This window comes from Calidris pugnax, unplaced genomic scaffold, assembly GCF_001431845.1.
Source record: "Calidris pugnax isolate Ruff unplaced genomic scaffold, ASM143184v1 scaffold81, whole genome shotgun sequence".
Classification (NCBI taxonomy): Eukaryota; Metazoa; Chordata; class Aves; order Charadriiformes; family Scolopacidae; genus Calidris; species Calidris pugnax.
The window spans coordinates 12,357,369-12,382,408 of record NW_015090880.1 but is presented as its reverse complement, the minus strand read 5'-3'; the positions used below and the strand labels follow the sequence as shown (position 1 = coordinate 12,382,408).

At 50.9% G+C, this 25,040-nt stretch overlaps 1 protein-coding gene and 1 long non-coding RNA gene across 3 annotated transcripts in view; one reads left to right on the top strand and one right to left on the bottom strand.

Annotated features, from left to right (window-relative positions):
- Positions 1 to 18,791, top strand: part of CHST13 (carbohydrate (chondroitin 4) sulfotransferase 13) — a 35,425-nt gene extending 16,634 nt beyond the window's left edge. For both annotated transcript variants that reach the window (XM_014946838.1, XM_014946837.1), the window contains exons 2-3: positions 14,332 to 14,414; positions 16,479 to 18,791. In XM_014946838.1, coding sequence (XP_014802324.1) covers positions 14,349 to 14,414; positions 16,479 to 17,324 — 912 coding nt within the window. In that variant the 5' untranslated portion in view covers positions 14,332 to 14,348 and the 3' untranslated portion in view covers positions 17,325 to 18,791. The remainder of the gene's footprint in view (positions 1 to 14,331; positions 14,415 to 16,478) is intronic.
- Positions 9,927 to 21,835, bottom strand: LOC106890804. Its single transcript, XR_001412581.1, has 3 exons — positions 21,288 to 21,835; positions 20,849 to 20,980; positions 9,927 to 14,093 (listed from the first exon to the last, which is right to left on the bottom strand). It is a non-coding gene; the product is annotated as an uncharacterized LOC106890804 (long non-coding RNA).
- Positions 21,836 to 25,040: the final 3,205 nt, after the last annotated feature.

The following is a 25,040-nucleotide window of genomic DNA, read 5'->3' as shown; positions in this document are numbered from 1 at the left end:
GTTTTTTAAAGGGTGGGCAGCCTCCTGTTAGGGAAAAAAAAAAAAAAAAAGGCAAAAAATAAAGTTAGAAAGATAATTATTTTCCTGCCCAGTGTGTGTGACAGGCAGTAGAAATCTGCAGGATGCTCAGACCCAATCTCACATCAGGAGTTTAATGTTCTTTTTTGTAGCAGCTTAAAAAAAAAAGGTACCTACATCTGATGACACCCCCTCAAATCTCCTCGTTGCCTTTGTGGCTGCTGCCTGAGCCGTTGTGTTCGGCACACGCGAGACGGAGTTCTGGCTGCAAACGCAGTGATGCTAAATCATCTCCCAGCTCCAGCGCTGACCGCGGAGTGCTGAGCTTGCGCTGCAGACAGGGAGTCCCTGGGCTGGGTTTGTCATCCAGGCACCAGAAGCCAAACGTGCAGACATGAGTCCATTGCCTCTTTGGCCACGCAGGTTCTCCAGCAGCCTGCTGGGACATGCCTCTGCGATGGGAGCTGGCGGGGTGGGGGGCTGCACGCAGGGTCTCGCTGGCTTTGCACGGCTGGGAGTTGCTTGCACGCCTTGGCTGGTGAAAAGTCACCACCAGTGCCTGTTAAAGCTATAAGAGGATTAATAGAAATGGACAGTGGAGATTACATTGTCAGCAGCGCTTGCCAGGTTTCTTTGGAGCACTTTCAGCAGAGAGACCGCCCCTCTTTTTTTTTTTTAGTGGTTTGGAGAAAAATCCAAATGGCTCTGAACGTTGGACCGCTGCCCCTCTCCCATCCCACCCCCCATGTGGTGCTGAATGGGGCACGCAGGCTGAGATGTGGCAGGGGTTGATCTCGCCCAGCATCGTCTCCAGCATGGTCTGTGCCAAATGGGAGTGACAACTGCCCATTGGAAATGTATTTTTTTGGATCCTTTCATTGGAGGAAGGGGGTGGTGATGTGATATAGGCCTTATTGTCACATTTCTGTGCCAACCCTGTGTGTCACCTGTCCAGGTGTGATTCTTACCAGGGATCTTGGTTGGGACAAGAGGATACTGAGGAGTCAGTGACAAAGGGGGACAGCCAGCAGGAGACAGCGGTGGGGAAGGGGGTCAGGTCAGCTGCAAGGCGGCTGCCTCTGTCTCGCCAGCCCTTCAGGAGGCGTCTGCTGTTGTTCCTTGGCACAGTGGCATTGCCTGCCCTACAAAGGTTACCACAGCATGTGGGAGGCTGGGCTGAGGCATTTTCCTATGAAAGTCAATGTGTCTGTGTTGAGCTGGGTCCAGATGGAGAAACCTGGAATCTGGTGGCACTTAGCGTTGGTGCCACTTTGTGCTGGAGGCCAAATGCCAAATGGGTGCCCTGTATCTGCTGTCTGCAGTTTTATTGCATCCAGCATAAGTCATCAGGCATGGAAATGTTTATGGGTAGGTGCCAGTCAGGAACAAGGGGCATCGCAACCCCTCACCGAGGAAGCAGGGAGCATCCCTCTGCCTTTCGCCAGCTGGATGGAAACCACACCAGTGCACACTTAGGGCTCCTGGGATGTCCTTATGTCTGTCTGCCCTCATATTTCTGTGCATGAGGGCCCCGTGCTGGGAGTCGTTCTCACTTTGTGGATGGTGTAAGTGCCCTAATATCAGACAGATAGGTGATGCAGCTCTGCTGCTGCCCTGTCCCCCAATGCCACATGCCAGAGGCACTCCAGTTCTGTGAGCCCCAGGCATGGGGTCCCAGACAGCAGACGACTGTGTACAGACATGAGGAATCTCACGCACAGGTGGAGGCAAGTGTGCCTGGATTTTTGGTCCCACTTCAGTTCCCTGAAGCCACGCGTTTCCACCTCCAGACGTTCACCACAACCACTGCTGCTTCTGGCAGGCTTGTCCGTTCCCTGTCTGGCTGGAACAAGAGCAGGACATGTACTCACCCCTCTACGTAGCTCTTCCCATCCTTCACTTTCCATGGAGAACAGCTTAGAGCCTTCGTCCACACCCTGAATTAACATTTCCTGGAGGCATCACACCCCCTTGTCCCTGTCTTGCCCATGGACCATGGCGTTCCAGCCAGCAGAGCACATACTGAGAAGAGTGAATGATTTTTCCTGTTAAAGGCAGTGCGGTCTGTCGAATTATCCCATGTAAAATAGTGACTCATTGTCCCCTCTTAGACTGTGTTCCTTGGCTAGAGGGAGACTGTCATTAGTGCCAGGGAGCCTGGCTGCTGTTACCATCCAGGTGTGCCACACATCCCTGGGACTCAGAGAATCTGCCAGGTGGTGATTGCTGCAAACAAGGGTATTATTTTTAGAGGGTGACATGTCTTCATCTCCTTCCCAGAGGAAGTCATCTTGGGCATTGGGGAGAGACCATGCACACTTTGTAACAGTGTGATCAGGGGATCCCCAATACCTTCATGTCTCTGTGCCTGTAGGAACTGTTTTGTTTGAGGCTAGAAATGCTGCAGAAGGGTTTGTCCCAGGGGATAGCAGCTGTGGAGTGTGTGCCTTTGGTGGAAAGATGTTGGAAAATGCTCCTTTCCCTCTTGTCTAGGAGTTTTGTAGAATTGGGCCTCCTTAGAATGGGAAGTGTCACCTCAGAGGTCACTGCCTGTGGCACCTCTTCTGAGGAACGTGGCTGGGAAAGAGGGACTGGGGGGGTGCCTCATCAGCAGAGACATGAGCTGAAAATGGGTGCTGGGGATGGGATGCCCCATCACCCTTCAAGAGCCAGTTGTGGCTGCTTGGAGTTGGCCTGAAGTAGCTTCCTAGAAAGCCAAAAGAGTCATTTGAGGAAGAGAGGGAAGATTTGCAGGGGAGGAGGGTCTGGGTGATAGCGGCTGGTAGGACCCCTCCGCTGGCTCCACGGGGATGGGACATGTTTTAGCCAGGTACTGGAGAAGAGGAAGAGGGTGGACCATTGTGCAGCCGCCATCCCTCCTCTGCACCTCTCCCTCAGCTTGCCCTGAAATGGTACTTTATCATGACAGCTAAAACATCACTTCTAGGTGACCCTGGTGCCTGTGGTGCTGCAAAACCACCTTCTCCCATATGGAAATCTGTGTGGGTTCATCCACCTGAGCTGATGGGAAAGGAGATTTGTCTTTCACTGCTGCAGGTCGTGGTGCCTGTTGTGTGAGGGCTGTTCTCTGTGTAAAACTCCTCACGTGCACGTCCTGTCTTGCCCGGCTCAGGTTTGCCTCCAAGCTGCTTTTATTTGTGGTTTTTCCCTTAGCTTTGTGGGTAACCTCCTCACAACACATCTCTGTTTAGCCCTCTGCAATTTCTAAGTGCTGGGAGGTGAGGGGAGCGGGGCGGGGGCTTAATTCTTTGGTTTGGCTGTTTCAAAAGGGCAAGGGGGGGATGGTAGAAAATGTGTACCAGTGGGAAAAAAGCCTGAGCTAAGCTTTCAAGCATCCCCGTGCTGCTGGGACTCGGTTCTGTCTGATCCAGCCAAGTTCAAGTCACTCGCTTGGTTTAATTTCTGCTGAATGAAACAGCTTAAAGTCAGGACCACATGAGCCACCAACTGGAGCATTCTCCCTTCCCATGACGAGCAGTCCCTGCAGGCTGGGCTGCTGGTACCAAGGCATCTCTTGGAACACTCCTGTGCTTGCCTGATGCGGCAGGACCTCTGAACAAGGGTGTGTTGCACCACCTGAGACAAAACTTCCAGTGAGCTGTTGCTCAGCCCCGAAGTGAGCAGGTACGTGTTTTCCAGCCCACCATGTCATGTGGGTGCTGTTGAGCCTTATACAAACTCATAGCAGCAGTCTTGTAATGGTAAAAGAAATTAAATACCCTTCGGTAAGCCCTCTGATAGACAAGCAGATGAGCTTCAGATTCATGTGTGTGTTTTACTCCCCATCCCTGCAAGAACAGACACATTTTGGTTGTCCGTCCTCCTGGGGCGATGTGACACCAGTGACAGCTGCCAAGCTGCTGCCATGCTCCTTGTGAGAGATGGTGCCTGGCTGGAGATTGGGCTTTGCCATGGGGGATAATGAGGATGACAACATCCAGGTGGTGGCTGTGCTTGAAAATAGAGTTGTTTGGCCCAAAACCAAGCCACCTGGTGGCAGTTTCTGAGCCTGAGATTTAGGATGCAGTGCTGGTGAGAAGACACTTATCCAGTGGTTTCAGAGGGACAGTTGAGCTTCCAGGTCTCATGCCAATGCCTGAGGGTTGTGGCTCAGCTAGTGACATGGAGGCTTTAAGGGCATGATTTAAGGGCTTAAATCATGTGGTGGTTTTACAGGGAACAGGGATGTGCCTTCCTGCTGACCTGCTCAAGGAAGCGGGATCACGTAGGTGACTCTAATCCTGCCCTTCTGACGTGCTACACTAGCCTGGCTGGGTTATCTGGGAAGGACTTGCTCCAGTTGTACCCTGGGGGCACCTTGCTCCCTGCAAGGGCTACAGACCTTGGGCTCCCCTTGGAGGTCCTGTTCCTCTGCTCCCATTGCCTCCAGGGAGTGGAGTACAGGATCAGGGCAGTAGCTCAGTCCTGGTGCAGACCCATGGGCACCCTGTGTAGTTCTCTCAGCCATCCCTAGCTAGTCAGCCATCCCTAGCATCCTGCCCCTTGGCTCTTCTATGTCTGAAAATGCTCTGGAGCAAGCAAGGTCCTGCTGCTCCCCAGGATGCTCCAGGTTGTCGCTCTACTGCAGGCAATGGGAGAGGAGCTGGCAGGGGCAAGTCTGATGGAGAACGGAGGATTATTCCCTTTCCCTACAGACAGATTCTATGCTGCCTCTACCTCAGCAGAGAGAAATGTGGAGCCAGCCAGCCTTTCCCGAGGCTTGGCCCACAGAGCAGAGGGCAGGCTGTCAGCCGTAGCCTGGGTTATATATTACTGGCTTGTTCATCAGCAGGGAGAGTATTGGAGGTGACGGCGGTGGGTCTGCCTGTGACCACACTGAAGGGGACTGTGTTAGGTAGAGACCTGTCACCTGTGTCCACAAAACCTCCTGCATGGGACTGGCTCACTGCTCACCTGCTGATGGGAGGGAATGGTCACCTATGCCTGTGCGGAGCCTCTGCAAGAGGACGTTGTCATGAGGTAGAACAGGCTCAACAAGCCATAACTGGGGAGGAAAACACTGTGCAAAGAGAAGCAAAGATGGGAAGGGCAAAGGGGCATTTCCCAAGCTGCAGAGGATGTTGGGCTGGAACAAGAAATGTGTGTTTGTATCGTAAATATTAGAGTTATGGAGTTTTTCAAGTTGATGCCAGCTCCCCTCCTCACTCCTCCCGCTCACCTCTCGCTGGCACAGCCCCAGGATGAACAAGAGGTCAAATACAGCGTTCTCTCCAAAGGCATCTGTTAGCTGCCCCGTGGAAGCTGTGCAAGGTGGGGGCTATCGCAGGTTGATACCTGAGCCCTCCCCTTCTCTGTGATGCAGCTGCTTGGGGAGCAGCGCCGTGCATGGGAGAGGCCTGGGAAAAGATGAGAAAGCATCTCTTCTGGTTATTCTCCGCAGTGCTGGTTATTTTTTGCTGTTGCTTGTGCCTGTCTGAATATTGCTGTTCACCTTCTAATGCTCCATTTCCCCAAAATACTTAGTCTTGTACATGCTGTGCTGCCCAGTGTACCTGCCAGAGTGGGGCATGGGTACTGCCCGCTACCTCTGAGTGTGCCCAAGGGGCACAACCTCCTACCGCTGGAGCGTGAACCAAGTGCAGAGATACTCATCAGCTGTCTGGGGGACAAACTTCAGCTCTGGAGATGTAGGAAAAAACTTGGTCTGCTACCTGAGAGAGCTTCTCTAAATCCTCCTAGCCCCAGCAGCTCCTGCAGGTCCTCAGCACATGTCTGGAGGCTCCTAGGCAAGTCTGAGATGCCTTGGGCATCCCCTGGTGCTCTCTTCTCTTCTGGACAACCCCCTGCATGTCCAGAAAGGCAGTGGTTGGGGCTGCACTGTAGAAGAAGCACTTGCTTGAGATCTTTGTACACAATCATTGTGTTACTGTTTCACTTTTGGGGCCAGAACGAGACCTATCATGTCCTGCAGATTCAGGGACCAAAGTTCTTAGCTGTGACAGATGCTCTCCCCGAGTGGGAGGTACAGCTCCCATGTTTGCACTGAGTCTCTCCCGTGGAGCTTCAGCCAGGTCTCTGGCATTTGATGTCCACCCCAGATTTCCCACACTATGGCCTCAAGTCCTGTGCCCTGCATCCAAAGTTCTTGGGATGTTCTCTTTTCCCTCGTGAGCCCCGGGAATGCATTTTTTCCCAGTGGTGCTGCAGGATGGTGAGAGGCAGGGTCCCACCTAACCCGCTGGAGGTAGTGGTGTGACACAGCAGTGTGACAGGGTCAAGGGCTGCCCTCTGTTTACTGTCTTTAAGATCAGCCAACCAAGCAGGTGCTGCTGGCTGAGCAGATGGCGAGGATCTGCGGGGCCGTGCTGGGGGACACGTCTTGCTGCGCTCTGGTGTCGTGGTTGTCTCCTCTTCACGTGGCCTCACACTGCAGCCGTGTCCCCATCCTCCCCTTCCCACATCACCATTGCATGTGGAGGACCCTCAGCCTTGGCAGAGAAGATGGTCAAGCAGACTTGAGTTTTTCAGGGTGATCCAACGAGCCACTGAGCAGGTTCTGGGTGTGAGCACCTGGATGAAGCTCAGCTGGTTACATCTCCTGCTTCTCGTTTTACTCACAGCTCCCCAGTGGAGGTGGTTATGTCTGAATTCATGAAGCTGAAGGATGCATTTAAGCACATCAAGCATGTGGCTCTGTTAGATTTCTCTTCCTTTCTTCTTTAGCATTTTAATTCAGCCTCTGTTGTCTATATGCCCAGCTTTTTAGATGCAGTAAAAATGAACAGTCATGGGAATATAAGTAGATTGGATTGCCTCTTTGCTGAAACCAAAAAAAATTGCGTTCCCAAATCAAAACCTTCCTGTAAGAATAAAAATAGGAACGGGGTTTGGTTTTAATTCCCAGAGGTGCTCCCTTAGCTCTGAAATGCCTAAGGATGTGAACACCAGAATTGCCACAGTTTTTCACCGCTGAATGCAGCATGCAAGAAAGCAAACAGTCACTTACTGGGTTGTCTTCTCTATCAAACGGTGGTTACTACTTTCAGCAATGTTAAACCAGTGGGTCTGGGGTTTGCTGTGGGATTTCGGTGTTTGGGTTCCCACATCACCCCTGTTTTGAAAAGTATCTACCTTTTTTTTAAACAAACCCAACAACCAACCCTTGTGCTAAGGTAGAAATGGAGCAGATGTGTTCTCCACCAATATGGCACAAAAGCCAGAACTTCCTAGACTTAAACGTTGCTTCCTTGAGACCAGCTCTGTTCAGCCCAATAGCTCTGATCCTTCCAGGCAGGGTTGCTCTTCACACAGACCATGGGCTTCTGCCCAGGGGTTTGACTGCTGCTTCCATGTGCAATTTCTTGGCCTCTGTGCCCTGGTCCATCCTCACGGTGTCAAAGTGTCCAGCCGCCAGCCAGGCAGTGTGTCCCAGACTTTGCTATCAGACTGGGAGGGAAAACTGAGCTCAGACTGCAGGAACTGTCTGGATCTATCACTGCTGCTGTCAAGCTCAAGCTCTATTTTCTTTTTTTTTTTTTTTCTCTCTCTCTTTTTTTTTTTTTTTCCCCTCTTGGATGTTATAATTGAAAATTGGACAGATTCAGCAGCCAGTGGCTGCATCTACGATTTGGCTTTGAATAACGCAGGCTCGATATCCTCTCTTAAATTAGACGGCAGCATCCTCCTCCGTGTCTCTTGAGTGCAGTTATTTTAATAGCGAGGAGCCTGACTTCACGAAGCAGGGCTGCGTTTCTGCAGTCAGGGACGAGTGAGCCATCACTGGTGGGACCAAAGGACTCATTCATCATCCACAACAGGTGCCGGAGAAGAGTCAAAACCAGCAAAGTCTGGAAAAGCTCATTGCCGTGCCCACAAAGAGACCCAGGTCCTAATTTCTTCCAATGGCTGACTTAAAGCAAGTACCGATCCCTTTACACTAAAGACCTCCAGGTGTTGTTTGCCCTCTTGATAAAAAGGGCTAATATCGTTCTTATTTGTTTCCCACTGTAAACTCTGCTGTCTCCTATCAACTCAGTTAGGCCACACACGTGCCATGTGTGCCAGGCAGTCAGTTCGTGCCACCAAGACCTTTTCCTATGTTCAGATCTACAATCCATCACAAATGTGAATTCATAACTGGTCCATCACAAATGTGACGGATTCACACCCCGCCTCTCCCAAGTTCAGAGCTATTTTTTTGGTCTGAGAGAGAACATCCTGCTTCCAAGAGGGGCTGCCCTGAGAGCTGGGTCTTCCTAGAGTACAGACAAGGACCTATCCCACTCACCCGCTTGGGAGTCTCAGGCTGTAATTAACACTCAGCCTGATAATTTTGGGTGGCCAGGCACCACAATTATTTTTTCTCTTTTTTTAGGTTTTGCACAGACACAACAGGAAGCAAAGCCGGGGCTGTGAGACAGTGGTGGGGTCAGGATTAGCTCCCTGGGGACCTCTGGGGTGCATACTCACATGCAAACACGTGTGCTCTCTCTTCACTTCCCTTGGCTGGAAATGACTGCATCTGCACGTTTTAACCCTCTCCAGCATTTCATATTGGGGATCATGAGTGGAACTTTTGACCCTTTGTGGCCCCCAGGGCCCAGCGTGGAAAATGCCTGAAAGCTCCATCCTCCACCCCCAAAGGAGTTGAGATTCCTCCTGCTGCATCTCAGCCAGATTCCCACAGATCTGGGGTTTCCAAACCTCTTCCTATTTGGCACCTGAGTAAGCCTGGGATCACCTGGCCACCTTGCAGCCTTTCTCAGCAGCTCTGGATCTGCCCTGGTCCCAGGAGAGCAGAGCTGTCAGTGCTGCAGGTGAAGGTCGCCAATGCTATGGATAATAGTATTCGTGCTTTTTTTGCTGCTATGGCAAATACCTCACCTGATATATTTCAGCACTTCATTTGCCTTTTTTATGACTGTCACAGTGGCAGCTGATAGCCCAGAACTAATGCAGCTGGGACCTCCTGCCACTTCCAGCAGCAAAGTAGCAGAAACTGCTGAATTCCAACATTGCAAAATTAAATTCTGTTGAATTTCCACTCCCCTGGTCCAGCACAAAGCTTTAGTTTCCCTGGTTGCTGTTTCAGTCTCTCTCTGCCATGGCAGCCTTTCTCAATGCTTTGTTCGTCATCAGTGTCTTTCGATTTTTATGTCAACTCATTCCCAAAGTACTAATCCCACAGCCAATCTTAGAGATCCTTTACTCAGAATCTGCTTTCTGCCCAGCATTTCCTATTTAAACACCGCCTGCTTTCCAGTTGCTTGTGTCCCTCACAGTTCACCTTTAAAACTTCATCTTCTCTGTTTGAAGTATTTATTTCCTGTGGTATGTCACGTCTCATGTGTTACGTTATCTGGGTGAGGATCTACCACATATGCTTGATCTATAGAAACGACTAATTTTATAGACAGATCAGGCTGCATGGGTATAAGCTGTGCTTAGTAAATGCCATGTTGATTTTATTCACCTATCCAGTTGCACACAAATCTTTTGTGTTTTTTTTTCCTTCAGACTGTTTTCTAAAGCCTTGGTAATGCTGATGTCAGCTTAGCAGGCTTGTCACTGCCTGAATCCTGTCTCCTAGCCAAACTCTTCGAACTCAGGCACTGGATTTGCTGTTGTGGTTGCAGAGAACCTCCCTCCGTAATTTAGAGTCTCTGCAGCCAAAACAGCAAATTCTTTCACTGCTGCTTCCAGAAGTCTGGGATGGGCATGATCCAGTCTTTCCTTCACCTCACACATGTCTGGCTCTCTTCACAATCAACTAGTACACCTAAGTAGTCACAGCTTTAAAATCTATTCCCTTTTCCAAAGAAAGCTGGCAGGTCATGGAAACCCCAGATCCTTCTGCGGTGTTGATGTCTCATGTCTGCAAGAGAATAGGTTCAGTTTTGATGGGACAGCACTAAATGTGGGCTGTAGGGGGAAGGAAGGAGTGCCTTGCCATTTCACGCTCCCAGGGAAAGACTGAAAGCACTTGTAGCACAGGAGATGCCAAAATATGCTTGACCTCCCTTCCAGGCTCATCTCAGTCAGTGATTTCTGGTCCATGTCACTGCCTCAGCATGGGAGGTTCAGTCCCTTGCTCTGCATCACTCCTATCCCCTTGCCTCATCCTTTGTAGATGCAAGGGACAAATGTGATATTGCCTTTTGCGCGTCTCAGTGAAAAACATTTTAGATTTGGATCACAGACATACACTCTCTTGATACTTATTATCCAAATGGTGATCCAGCGGTTGCCAAGGGTTGATGTTTTCTCCCTGTTAGAAACTCAATATACCTTGGCTAAATGACATCCCTGCTTTCGGATGCAATTGTGGCGATGACAAATTTCCCAGGATTACCATTGCACGTGGTGGAATCTGGGAACCTCAGTAACAAGCTATAAAGTCAGGAGGAAAGCCAGGATGTGAAGATCTTGGCAGCTCCCCCATGATGGAAGATCCTGCTGTACTCGGGGCCGTGGTGCCAAAACACAGTACAAACCATTAACTTATTCTGACGATACTCCCTCCTCAACACGGTAATATATTTCAGTATTCCTTGACCTTCCCAAGCTTCTTGGAGTCTCAGGAGCATCCCAGGGATAGGTAAGCCAGTGGTACAGGGGGTGATTGACTTGCTCTCAGCATGAACTAGTGGAAGAAGAGGGATGTGTAAATGTCATTGCCCATCTTCCCCCTTCCTCCCTCCTCCTCCTCACAGTCCAGGCTGTATCCCAGATATGATGGAAGAAACAGGCACAGGTCAAGAATCAAACCTCTCCCCAGCTCCCCCTCCATCTTTGGTTTCCTCTCCAGCTGTGCAGTTCTGCTGTGGAGCCCCTTGAGCTCAGCCTTCTTAAGGTGGGCCATTGCCTGCTTGGGGTAAGGGGTGAAGGTGAGGACAGGATGGGGACAGCAATTAGGGGACAGGATGGTGAGAGACCTCAGGATGGGAGCACGCTGTGGGATTGCATGATCAGGTGGTTGGGGTGGAGCAGCCATGGATGGGGGGGGTTGTGTTTGAATGAAAACTGATCTGTGATCATAGAGCTGCACGATGAGGACCCGCTGTCTGGTGATGGGAGAAGGACTGGGAGGGGAGCACATCAGCAAAGACGTTGCAGGTGCTGGGGCTGATGGATGGCGAGCAGGGAATGGCCACAGCTTGGGGTCATGGGGCAGAGCTGTGTCAGGTGGCAAAGCCTGGTCTGAGGGGGGCTGGCTCCCGCTAAATCACTGTCTGCAGCCTCCCGCTGGCTCAGACAGGACCCAGAAGCCCTAGAGGGGCTACTGCTGTGATGGTCGGTGTTGCTCTGCCAGGGAATCCCGGATGCTTTAGGCCAGTACCTGTCTCCCTTCAAGCACAGGCTGCAGGCATCTCCAGCTGCTCCAACCCCAGCCCTGCCAGGGATGAGTGCTTTGATCCCAGGGGGCACAGGGATGGGCTGCTGCCCTCCGTATGCACCGCTGCCCACGTGGTGCTGTGCTGAGCTGCACAGGGTTTAACACTGGCTTCAAAAGTCATCCTCATGGCCCAGCCAGGAGCCCGTTTGCTTTTCTCCTTGGGACACTGTAGTTGGAGCCTCGTAAAACCCTGCTGTTGGGCCAGCCGTTTGGTGAGTGCCCTGGGCAGGAGATGGTGTCATCGCTTTGGAGAGCAAGAGCTGTCAGGCCGCAGTGAGCGTGGAGCATTGGCATCTTCCCCATGCCAGCTCAGCGCTCCCGGGATCCTCCGGCTGCACGGGAGCAGCCCGGCAGCTTTGGTCCTTTCTTTTCTCTTCCCCCTTTTTTTTCTGGAACTCCGTACAGCATGAGCAGAGCAGGGATCCTAGGGGGTTTGCTGCTATCCAGAGAAGATGGCTTGTTCTCTGCCAGATCTTACGCTGGGAAAAGGCTGGAAGAAATCCATTTTGCAACGTTTCTGCTGGGGCTGTTGGCAAAAGTCATGCGAGGTGCAGCAGTCCCTGGCCGGGCTTGTTCCTCTGCCTCAGCAGCACTGAAAGGCACAGCCCAGAGCGATCAGAGCACAGATCTGTCTGCCTGACCTCTGCTCACCTCCCGCTTTACTGCAAATTTGGTTTTTGTTCATCCTAAAGAGCCTTCTGCTGAGTCAGGCTGCTCCTCCCAGCTGTGACCTGACCCTGCACCGGGCGCTGAAGCCTTTCCTTGGGAATGCATTCCCTGCACCACGCCGGCACTAGCAATTTGCATTTCTAGCAGCTACATGTCAGCCCGAACCACCTGGGGTTTGCTTATGTCCCTCACAAGAAAGGTTCTGGTTGATGCACGTGTTAGTCTTGAAAACAAATACCTCCACACTGCTTTTACTAAGGCTATACTTAGCGTCTGCTGCGGCGCAGGGCGCTTGCAGACAGCCCACAACGAGGTCATGCTCTTAAATCGAACAGGAATTTATCATCCCTGGACAGGAAAGGGACTCGAGTTTAATGCTTTCTGCTTGCAGATTCGAGCTGCCGTGAGTCGAGTTTTCAAGGTTGATCTAATTCCCTGCCATTTGCAGAGGGACGAGTCTGGAAATGTGAAACGGGGCCCCTCTGGGACCTGGGACGAGCATCTCAGCCCAGCGCTGTGTGCGTTGGATCTTCTGCTTATCTCTCGTTAGCACAGATGCTGTTTCACCCTCCTGTGGGGTAACTGATACAGAGGATTGAGGAAGAAACCGAACCTTCTCGTTGAGACACTTCTCGATTAATCCAGTGCTGCAGGAAGTGCCATTTCCCATGAACACGCAAGCGTCCATGCACTGCTGATGTAATTTTGTGGGGTCAGGCAATCATTTCCCCCTAATTACAGCTCCAGGAATGAATAATGTTTAGCTTAGACCCTGGTGACTTTGTATTTTGGAGCAGTTTTCATGTAAACAAAATACAGGCACATGGAAAAGAAGATAGGATTTGGATTTTTTTCCTTCTGGTTATTTTGGTTAAAAAGATGCCATCTGGGACTTGTGTAATACATTTCCGTTTGTTTGGTGGTGGTCGGTGAACGAAAAGATCCAGAGCCCCAAATGGTGCTGCAAAAAGCCTCTGTGTTAGAAACTTTCATGTTGCCAGAAATGGTTTGTGAGAGATGCTTTTACCTCCACCACAAATGTCTCTCTGAGATTTTAGAAGGTCCCTGTAGGAGCAGGAACTTGGAGGACTGGAAGAATCCCCTGGCCACGATCTCCTGAACAATATGTCCTATTGTCCCCTTCAGAAAAACATCATCTTCCATTTTAAAATTCTCAGTGTGACTTCTCCTGTGGAAGCCAACTCCAGGGTTGCACAACCCCCATGGTTAGAAACCTTCTTCTCACATGAGAATTGTCGTGGCATGCTTTGCCAATGGAGACGGTTGGATACAAGAAGAATGGGGTGGGTGAGAGGTGGGACAGCTGTTTGGAGGTGTTACTGCAAGCAAGAGCCTGTGCCCTGTCATGGCTGGCTCCATGCATTAGGTTTGGGATATCCAGACCACGTGGTTCTGCCCACGCTGTGCTGGAAAGAAGGTCTCTGGGGCTGAGGGATGGCAGCTGAAGCAGATGCTTCATAGCCTGGAAGGTGGTTGCAGCCCTACATAATTTATGAGCATGAGAACTTGAGCATCTGTCACCAACTTGGTGTCCAGCACCACATTTGTGGCTGGCCAGATCCAGCCTCGGGTTTGGTGATGCTACAAACAGACCCCCAAAACCAAACCAGCTGATCTGTGTGGCAGGGAAGGGGTGAGTACTGCTCGGGTGCTGTCTTTAGCTTCAAAAGCTCAAGGAGATGTTGCTGGTTTAGGAGAGAAGAGAAAAAGAAAAAAAAAGCAAGTAAGAACTTAAAATGACTTCCCAGACGAAGCATCTGACCAGTTTGTCTACTAATGATTGTGTCTCTGAGCCTGGAAATGCAAACTCCAAGCTGGTGGGGGCTCAGCACAGAGCTGCCAGTGATGGATCTGTCCTTTATCTCTGCTCAGCACAGACGCTCTCTCACCCCTCCTGCAGCTGCAGTGATGCTGAGCCTGTTGCCTCCTGAGTTGTTCCCTTGCCAGCGCAGCCCGTACGCACTCACATTTCCCAAGTGTGCATGGATCAAACTCTTCCCAGTTGCTCCTGAAATTGAAACAAGCCGTTGTCTTTATTTGTGGTCCTTTATTTGATTGAAGGTTAGATCTGCACCTTTTCAACCCTAACTGCAGGTTTTGCTAAAATATAAGGGGGATCTTCCCCCAGAGCCAAATGGATTTTTCTCTTCTTGGGGGAGGTTGCCTCATCCCAGCTTGGGCATCTCCAGAGAGGTTGAGGGAAGCAGCCCTCCCAACCCCTCTGATTTTTCTTGCTCCTTTTCCAGCTGCAGAAGACGGGGTTATGAGATCCACCTGGCAGGGGAAAGCTGGTCGCAGCCCACTTCAGGCCCTGTATGAGAGTGACCAGGTAAGGGGACAGGGAGAGGGCAGTGGGGGGATGAAGAGGGAGTGGGGCGCTGGGGGCTGACCCCTTCTTCTACCTCTCTGGTGTTGTGGGTCTCCAACCACTTCCATGGTCCCTGGCCTGAACCTCTGGCCGTGTCCAAAAGAAAAGACCATACTCCTGTCTAGGTGGATGCTCTAATGTCTATAAGCAGCTGAATTGCATTTGCTCTGGGAAAAATGGCAGATGTGAACTTTCTCAGCCACAATGCCAGCAAACCCTAACACTGCTGGAACGTCATGGTGTTGCTTCTTTAAAAGTGATACTTAATTTCTCTGGCTTTTAAAGAAAAGGAAATGAAGGGAGCAATTTTGCTCTGAAATAACTGCAAGACATGCACTTATTCCAGTGGGCGGCTGTTGAAAAGTAGTCACATTTATTTGTTGCCATGCCTGCAGACAGTGTGTCTGTCTGTCTCTCTGGTCCAATAGTTTTGAATTATGCAAGTACAGGGAAAAAACACCTGAAAAAACCCACATTATTAAAATGCCTCTTTTTTTTTTTAAATTTATTTTTTTAAGCACTTGCAAAAGGGCTTCCAATTTTAAAAGGTGACAGGGAGCCTCCAAACAAAAGACACTTCTGCTGAAAAGTTTGACTGTGTCGCCGGGAGGTGTACCATAAGAATACCTCTTTAGCTATGACTGTCACCTCCCTAGGTGCTATATTTTCTTTATATCCAACTAGGCAACGTCAAAGTCATTTCTTGGTGGCAGTTGGTGCAGTCAAGTCTGTTGACCTGCATTTCCTCCATCTGAGCATTTTCCCTTATCATCTCCCTCTTGGAGAGGAGCAGGGATGGGATTCTTTCTCATGCCTCCATCTCAGGTTTCTGGCCATGCAGGTTCCTGGAAGAAGTGGTCACTAAGGTGACCTGGATAAGGTTAGTTCCTTAGTGGAAATGAGATCCGAAAAGGTCTGTGTGTGGTTCATCCCTTGCAGGAGGAGCTTTTTGCCCAGATGTTAGTGCCCCTCTGAAGGTGATGGGTCTGCTGGATCATCCAAGGGATGGGCAGTTTGTCTCAGGATCCCAGCTCCTGGCAGGAGCTTTACAAAGCCCTACTCCACAAGACTGCCTCCCCCAGGCCCTAGTGCCTTCCAAAACCCCTTTTGGTCCCCAGAGAGAGGCAAGGGTGCACCTGAGGCTTGGCAAAGGGTGTCCTTTGGCATGCAGAAGTGATGACAGCAGTCAGCAGCAAGGATGTGGGGATTCAAGGAGTTGGCCTGCCCTTGCCCATAACCTTGAGGTTGTCTCCAGGCTGCAGAGAGATTTGCCATGGCGCCCTGTGATACCAGCAGGACTGTTTTCACAACCCCAAAGTGGAAGCCACCGTCATATTGCGACGTAGGGGCGATTGCATTGCATTACAGCAACAGCTCCGCGGGGTCAGAGCTGCCCTGGGTTGGCAAACCCGTGGTGAAGCCGTTAGTGGTCACGGCCCGGATGAGGCTGTTGCTCCCAGTGGTGGCCTCAGGGCTGTTCTTGAAACTTCCCAACTCTGGTGAGCAAAACAGGGAGGGAGTGGGCAGGAGGAGGAGGGGACCTTCCCCTTCTGAGTTCCTGGAAATAATTTCCTTCCCCCGATGCTTTAATGACATTTTGGGATTTCTGATGAAAATCATGACGGGAAAGGTCATGTCCCCAAATCTGGAGGGGAGTTTCAGCTGGGGTGGGAGTTGGGGGGCTCTGGGATCCAGGGAAACCAATGTAGCAGCTGCCAGGCCTTAATGCAAAGATCAAAAGGGATAAAGAAAAAAGACCATGTATGAACTTCTCGTCCCCATGAATGAAGAATATGATCAGAGATGATCATACAAACCAAACGTTTGTTACAGCACCCACCCATACACTGGGCTAAAGCTCTCCTTTACACCAGAACATGGGGGCATACATGGCCCGAGCCTTCTGGGGGCAATAGGTGGTGTCACACACCTCCTGGCTGTGGGCATCACCACATCGTGCTGGGGTGTGTAAGCCACCATCAGCTTGCCCAAGCTAGTGACCATCTCTTTTTTCTCTCTCCCCAGTTTGAGCAGTCATCGCTGCAGGCGGTTCACCAGCAGAGACGGGAGCTGTTGAGCAACGTCTGCAACCGTTACACCCGCAAGCGGCGCCTGCTGCGGCCCGATGACTTGCGGCACTTGGTGGTGGATGACACGCACGGGCTGCTCTACTGCTACGTGCCCAAAGTGGCCTGCACTAACTGGAAGCGGGTGATGATGGTCCTGACGGGGCAAGGCAAGTACCGGGACCCACTGGAAATCCCCGCCAACGAGGCCCACGTCTCATCCAACCTGCGCACCCTCTCCGAGTACAGCATCCCCGAGATCAACCACCGCCTGCGCAGCTACCTCAAGTTCATCTTCGTGCGGGAGCCCTTTGAGCGCCTGGTCTCGGCGTACCGCAACAAGTTCACCCGCAGCTACAACACAGCCTTCCACAAGCGCTACGGGACGAAGATCATCCGGCGGCACCGGCAGGAGCCCAGCGACAAGGCCCTGGAGCGCGGGGACGATGTACGCTTTGAGGAGTTCGTCTACTACCTGCTGGATCCAAGGACACAGCGGGAGGAGCCCTTCAACGAGCACTGGGAGCGGGTGCACTCGCTCTGCCACCCCTGCATCGTCCACTACGATGTGGTGGGGAAGTATGAGACCTTGGCTGAAGATGCCAACTACATCCTCCAGCTCGTTGGGGCCGACACAAGTGTCAAGTTCCCATCTTCATCCAAGACCACCAGGACAACAGATGACATGACAGCCCAGTTCTTCCAGGACATTAGCCCCTTCTACCAAAGGAGACTCTTTAATTTATACAAAATGGACTACTTGCTCTTCAATTACTCCATCCCCTCATACCTCCGCATCCGATGAGGCAGGGGCTGGGGGGAGAGGCAAAGGAGAGCTGGGTAACTCTCATCTTGCCAAAATTCCTCTCCTCCCACCCTGTGCTCATCTCTTAGTTGACTTCTCCCCCTCTCCATTATGGTCTGCTCCACATCCTGATGCCTTGTTCATGCATGGTCTGGAGGGAGGACACCTCTCAAAACACTGGGGCTGGAGCTTTTCCTTCCCTTTCCTTCCTACCCTTCAACATCTACAAGGGATGGTGGTGGGACTGGACACTGCTGGGTAGGAGGGCTTGCCATGGCTGGGGACTTTCTTTTAACTAAGAGACTCCTCTGTAGATCCAAGTCTTGGGAAGGCTCCTTTTTCGGGCAGGATCCCTTCAGGTCTTTCTCCTCCTTACTGGGCTGTTTGGGGGTGGACATGGCATCTTGGGGGGGAGGGGTGGAGCATGTCAGAGACTTGCATAGAACCAGAAATAAAGCAATAATTTAATGTAAGCTTTTCCTTTCATTTAAAATTGCTCCCATCGTTTCTTTTTGCCTTGTTCTCCTCCCTCCTCCTCCAGCTTCCTGCGCCCTCCCCCATTGCTGTGACCACGCATTTCTCCCTGACAAAGCCTGGAGGGCTTTTTTGTTCCTCTCCTTCCACGTGCTCTTGGTTGGGATGCAGAATACTCCAAAGAGAGAGAGAGAGGAGCAGGTTTGCAGCAGGTATGAGCTGACAGAGACACAGTGCTTTCTCCTGAGCTAGAACAGCAGAGCAGTCAGTGCCTCTGCCTGTGCCTGTCTCTGGATTTCTGGGCAAATCTAGTAAATCCAGGCCCCACACCGCCTGTTTTTTAAGAGCAGGTGATAACTGTTTTGCAAAGCCGTATGTACAGCATGGGTGCAGATGTCTGCTCAGATGAATCATGTCCTCCATGGTGTCCTGCCCATGGCCACACTGGACTAGCAGGACCCAGCTGGCAGCACTGGCTCCTGGTCCCCTGCCACCACGTGCTGCTCCCGGGCACAGCCGGTGTCTCCTGCATGGGGTGACTGCATTGCAATGGGGGACCAAGAAAGGTGCTGGGGCAGGTTTGAATTACAAAATGCCTTGGGGAGTGCTGTGCTGGGACATGGGAGACCACTGTGGTAATAAAAAGGTGATGCTGGACTAGGAAGGCGAGAGAAGAAGAGTGTGTGTGTGTCTGTGTGTGCTTGTCGGGGGGTGTGTGTATGTGTATGAGAAAAAACTGAGAATAAAAATGGGGACAGAGACACCTAGAGGAAAATTCCCCTTTGCCTGGCTGGCTTTGGACAATTCATTCCTTGAAGAAGAAGTGGGAAGGAGGGGGCGAAACACAAAAGAAAATGACAAACCCAGCCCTAGGATTTTAAATTAAAACCAGTCCAAGGAGCTGTATTCCTTTAAAACCATATTTCAGTCTTTCCTCTTTTCTGTTCGGCTTTGGCTCGGTGGCTGCCTTTGTAAATAAATATGCCAGTAATAGATGCTGCAGAGTGTGTCTGCTGGCTCGGCTGCGAACACTTGACTTATTAGTGCAATACAATGGGAGGTTTTATAAAACCCCTGTGCTCTCAGGCTCTTTTAAAAAATAATGTTTTCATCTAACAACTTTCGGCTGTTATATCTTAACCTTTTTCTTCCCTGTGTCCGATCGGCGCCTAAATACTGACACCCCCCACCTCGGTTGCTCTGTTTGGAGGCTGGGTTTAGCAAAGCAATGAAAGAGAAAAGTAAATAAAATTGCTGGTGATCCTGGCAGCTTGACTGATTTCCCCCATCTGGGCTGGAGATCTCGCGGAAATGGCCTTTCTCGTGCTATCTTAGAATCTCCCCATCTAGTTGAAACTCAAAGCACAAAATCAGATTATATGATGCAACAAATTTAATCTGCAGCGTTCAGGCTTGGCGTGCATTCCTCCTGTTTTCTCAGGAGTCTCACGTTCCCCATTTACCACTGCCTCTGCTCGGAAAAATCATTGTTCAAGTCGCCACAAGCTCTTTTCATCACTTTTGGTCATGAATCATAATTTGGGGTCAGATTCACAAAGGGATGGATTTTTGGATGGGTTTCTTTTTTTTTTTTCCTTTTTTTTTTTTTTTCCCCTCATTTTTTTCTTTTTTTTTTTTCCTTTTTTTTTTTTTTTCCCCTCATTTTTTTCTTTTTTTTTTTTCCTTTTTTTTTTTTTTTCCCCTCATTTTTTTCTTTTTTTTTTTTCCTTTTTTTTTTTTTTTCCCCTCATTTTTTTCTTATTTTCTTTTCCTAAATATTGTTCCCTGCAGGTAGCTCTTAAAAGCTGATGGCACAGTGAGTGGCACGGACAGACACACAGACTCTCTCCCCATTGTGCTGTGGGTGTTCAGGCGGTATCTGGCTGCCTGGGAGCCCCTTTGGGCTCTCTGTGGAGTGAAAGGAGGGACCGGCACACTCTGGGCTTTGTCTTTTGGCCAGCTGGTTTCTAACCTTTCCTGCAGTGGTGGCTATTTGGAGATGGTCCCGGTTGTCATGGCTATTTGATCGGCAGCCTGTCGCCCAGCATCCCCATCAGAGCTCACCCGGTCCCCAAACAACAGCAAATGCAGCCCTCCTGCCTCAGCCATGGCCTGCTAAGGGCAATATCCTGCTGAGATTTAGTCTGTAACAGGGCATCTGGGTCACGTAGAACCTTTGGAAATACCCATCTTTGGGCTTTTTTACTAAAAAAAACCCCACAACCAACCAACAGCCACAATCCAACCCATTTAGGTCATACCCTTGGCTTTCCCCCTGCCTAAACACCGCTTTCCAAAGCAAAACCTGCCCATGCAAACAGAAAATGGCCACTTTGTATTTCTGAAGCAACCGCTTGCAGCCCAGGCTGGAGCTTTCCAGGTCTGGAAAGGCTTTGCCTGTGCCAAAGCCGAGGAGCAGCCGGTGCCGGTGGCGGTGCGGGTACCGGTGCGGGTACCGGTGCTGGGGGCCGCCGGGCAGCCCCGGCCCGATCCCTACCCGGTTGGCACCGACAAACGCTGCGGGAGCGCAGGGAAACGGAGTTAGGAGGACACCGTGTGACGGGTGATCCCAACTGCAAGCATCTCAACTACTTCGGGTGCTGGAAACCATAGAATCATAGAATCATTGAGGTTGGAAGAGACCCACCATGGCTCTGAGCGGCTCCTCGTTGGTTGAGGGAGGGGGGTTTAACTGTTTCACTACATCCCTTTTTCTTGCCAGATGAGAAAAATATCGCGGTTATCTAGGCCACCTCTAAAGTGTATTGGATTTGGGTTTCTCCTCTACTTGAGACCAGCAATGTGGTGGCACCTGATGTGCAACAAGGAGATGCCCTGGGGGCTTCCCCCCAGGAGGACGGAGCAGGGTGTCATTCCCTCTGCCCTGCCTCAGCACCCTGCTCTGAGCAGGGAGTGATTCCAGGAGGAAGATGGTGGACCTGTGATGAAGGGCATGAAGGCACCACCAGGATCCAGAACAGGACCACAACACAACCCTGTTTCTTACTGGCAATGGGGCTTTGGTGCAGCTGCCCTGTGGGGCTACATACCGTGTGCTGCGCTGCGTTTTGACCAAGGTTTGATGACCAGCAGAGGTGAAGACTCCTCTCAAGTACCCATGTGACCTATGAGATGAAGACAGGACCAACCATCCCACCAGGAAGGAGCTCTGATGCTGTCACCTGGAGAAAGAGCAAAGGGAACATGTGTACCTGTGCATGGACTTCTTTTGGTGCCCTTAAATACAAGCCTTACACTACCAAAAAAAAAACCCAGGTTGGTATTTCTGCAGGGAAATGAACCTTCCCTGCCCAGGGGTAAGTGTGGCCATTACCCCCATGGCCCCATACCCGGGGAGCAGCTGGGTTGGGGGACAAGGTGGCTGCCAAAGCAGCACTGGGGTGTCCCTGCTGCACTAAGTGCACCGATCCTGCCACAAGGAGCAGAGGCAGAGCTGCAATTAGAGTGTGGCTGCAATTAGACACCTACCTCGTAACCAGGCAGCTCGTCTGCTGGGGTGTGTGGGGTGCATGGGACCTACTGGCCGGGCAGCACTGGTTTCTGCTGGAGTCCTCGGTGGCACTTTGGCAGCAATGGGTTGGGGAAGCAGAACTGGGGTAGCCAAGGGAGAGCTGCTGCAGCCAGTGCTGCCAAGGTCACCCCGGCTCAGCAACAGGAGCCCAAAGACAAACGGAAAAATCCCAGTTAGACGTGACGATTGCGCACAGCTCAGCCTCAGGCAAGGAATAACCTTGCAAACTCTATTTAAACTCTCCCTCCTCCAACCCCCCCCATCAAAGTGCCTATTAAAAATAAAGAAAGAAAGAAACAAAACATGGCTGTTGCCATATGAAGTAACATTCAGACTCCTGAGTCACAGAGAGCCTGTGTCATGCAGCCAACGTGGGGTGAGGGCACCACAGGCACGCTCAGAAAGGGGCTCGGGGGGCAAGTGCCCACCCTGCCAGGCTGGCCCTGGGGTTCGGTGCGAGGCTGGGAGCTGTCAGAGCACCAGAGATCCAAAAAACAAGTAAGACCAGCCTCACTTTGATATGTCCACGTATGCACACATACACAATGTAAATAATGGCTATATTATAATTTATAATAGAATTCTTGCAAATAATTGAAATATTTATAGGTGATAAATACACGCATTATATGTAATATGTATATGTGTATAAAGTATGTGCTACAAGAATAAACAGCACTTACAATTATACTTACATATTATATGTTGAGTGATTATATTTAATTGTAATACTTAATAGCCATTTGGTTTATGTATGTCTACATACACGTGTGTGTACATCTTATTTATTATATAAACACACACATACCTCTTCCTGCAGTGCTGAGTGTTGCCACAGTCCAAGGTGGCTTAGCAGCTAATGGCAAGCCAGCCCCTTCCTTCGAGTGCTACCAACGGCTCTGGTTGCTCCAGCCTTTGGCGCGTGGTGGGCACGTTGCCTCTGCTGTGGGCGTCTCATGCTCCAGAGCCACTGGCCCCATCCCTGGTGGCCCACGTGAAGCTGTTGAGTTTCTCCTTCCAGTGGAACAAAACAGAGCTTCAGTGATAGGGAAGTTTTCTTCCAGAGCTTGCTGTGCACCACAGATTGGGTTTTTTACCAGCTGGAGGATGAAATAGACTTCCATTGAAGGGGGAAAAAAAAATAAATGTGTTTTCAAGTATGCCTTGGAAGCAGTGTCGCGCTTGAAGGAGGCTTTTCAGACTTGCTTGTATTTGCTGGCTGGCTCTTCACTTGTCCCTGGTAAGGGTGTTGCATCTCGCACAAAGTAGAGTTTCTGGAAAAATACTGTATTAGGATGGAGGCAGTGAGTGGAAGCTGGGAGGGGAGGGGAGGGAAATAAATGCTTTTGACTATTCCTGAAAACAAATCCCTGCTTCCATGTCTCTCCCTACGGTTGGTGACAGCCCCTTTTTTGCTTGCGAAGAGAAACTCTTCTGCATTCAGGAAGGAGGGAGCCCCTGACTGACCAACCCCTGATGGATCTCCCCGAGGTCCCAGCTGCCACCCCACACCCCAACACACCGGCCTTGCAGTGGTGTGGGGCAGACATCCCCACTCCCACCCTCCCAAACTCCCATGCCCTTCCTCGCCCCCCATTCCACAGCACTGACATGAACTGGAGATTTAGTGGCTGATCACAGGACTGAGTCTAAGCCTCACTGCTAATACAGTATGAAGGAATAACAAGGGAGATATTAAAAAAAAATAAATTTTACATTTTTTCACTGCCTCCTACTAGAGCCTGGATCAGCTGGCTGATGGCTGCACAGGGCTTGGAGCATCCAGCCCAAAGCAACTTTTTAACTTTTTTAAAATTTCTGCTTTATTCAAAACTAGCCAGTCTCACTCTTCTGCTGACACTCCATGTTTGCCTTGTTCCCCACCCAGAGATTAAACCAAGGGAAGCCTTCAACTGGGATCACGTAGCATTTGATGGGATTTCTCAGTCCAGGTCAAGTGCTGAGCCCTAACGGTCAGGTCAGCAGCCAAGGACTGTAGAGCAGCAAGAAAGGAACTCTCTCCTCTCACCTCCTCCTTTTTAAGGAATTTGCTTATTTGGGAGCTGTGAGGAATAAATATAAATAAAAGTCACTGTCAGCTCAAATGGAGGTGCTGGTGACTGTGTCGGGGTGGCTACAACCCAGCGAAAGGCTGGGCACAGTAATGACACAGACACAGCGGCAGAGAAGCCAGGCCCACCGCTGGCAGGGACTTTCCTGCTGAGTTAGATTAAAGACAGAAATCACTATGAAATGTCCACAGCCTGTCTGGGCTCTGCTACCCACACAGGTTTGCTCTGAAGCCATGTGAATTTTGTGAAGGAGAAGGGAGGGAAGCAACAACCTCCCCACATCTCCTCCCCAACAAAATCCCTCCAGTAACACCCTCCCCACATCTCCTCCCCAACAAAATCCCACACAGGGAGCATAAAACCAGGTAGGGCCTGCTGTGATGTACTGAAAGCTCTCGAAAAGCCAAGGATGCTGCAGGCGTTTAAGCACCAAATCTCTGCTTTTAAGGGGAGGGAAGGAGGGTGATGTCATGACAATTCAGTGGCTTCTCGCCCTGCTGGGCTGGGGGCTGCACTCAGTGCCACCAAGGCAGCAGTCCTGGGGGCAGGGGGGAAACAGTGCTCCCACAGTGCTGCCCACTCACTGGAGGGGCTGGGGGTGCTTTCGGGGAGGAGCAGGTTCAGATGGAGGTACATGAACACTGATCCAAGCCGTGCTCCGGGGTCACATGTAACCTTTGTTAGCAAAGGCCCTTTCTCATTTGCACAGGGAAAGGAAGAAAAGGAGGAAAGAGAAAGAGTAAACAGGCTGAACAGCCAAATAACTAGCCTTTCACTGCCCTTAAAAAAAAAAGGAAAAAAAAAATCCCCTTTTATTGAAACCATTTCCTTTAGTTATATCATTTCTCTTGAGGCTGGAAGCAATTTTCAGTCTTAAGTGCGTTCCCTGCACTAAGTGCACGGGCACACGGCTGATGCTTGGCTGCTCACCAAGGGGTACCCCAGAGAACAGCGTGTCTCTGTGCCCTTTTAGTCCCACCACCTCAGCTTGTAGCCCCAACACCTCCTGCAAGGGGGGAACCCGCAAGCCTAGCATGGGCAAGGTGCAGCATGGGTCACCCCAGCCCAGCTGGGTCCTGCAAGTAGGACACAGATGGCATCCATTACATGTTCCCATCCGTGTTCCTCTGTCAACAGTGACAGCCAGAATGAGCCGAGCTCTGCCCAGAAATTCCCCGATGAAGGGACACACCACTGCAAGGGCTCTGTTGCAATCGCAAGGCAGAGGAGCAGCTGCACGTTGGGCACTGGGAATTGATACTGGAGGAGAGTCACTGGGGTCCCTTGCAGTCAACACCAGCCATCGGCTCCAGCGTGGGGCTTTTCGGGGACTGGAGGCAGCAAGGACAAAGCTGTGCTATTAAAAGAGAGAGTTTCACATGTCTGGGACCCTGCAGAGAGCTGGGGTGTCCTCAGCAGCTTGGCCTTAGGACCAGCCCTGTCTGATTCACACCAGCAAAAGCATGGTCAAGTGGGTGGCGTCCCTGCCCATGGCAGGGGGGTTGGAATTAGATGATCTTTAATGTCCCTTCCAGCCCACACCATCCCACGACTCTATGATCAAGGCCTGAGAGGCCTTCTCCAAGGCAGTGGGGACATGCAGTAAGGCGGGGAGAAGAGAAGCTGGTGTTGAGGCAA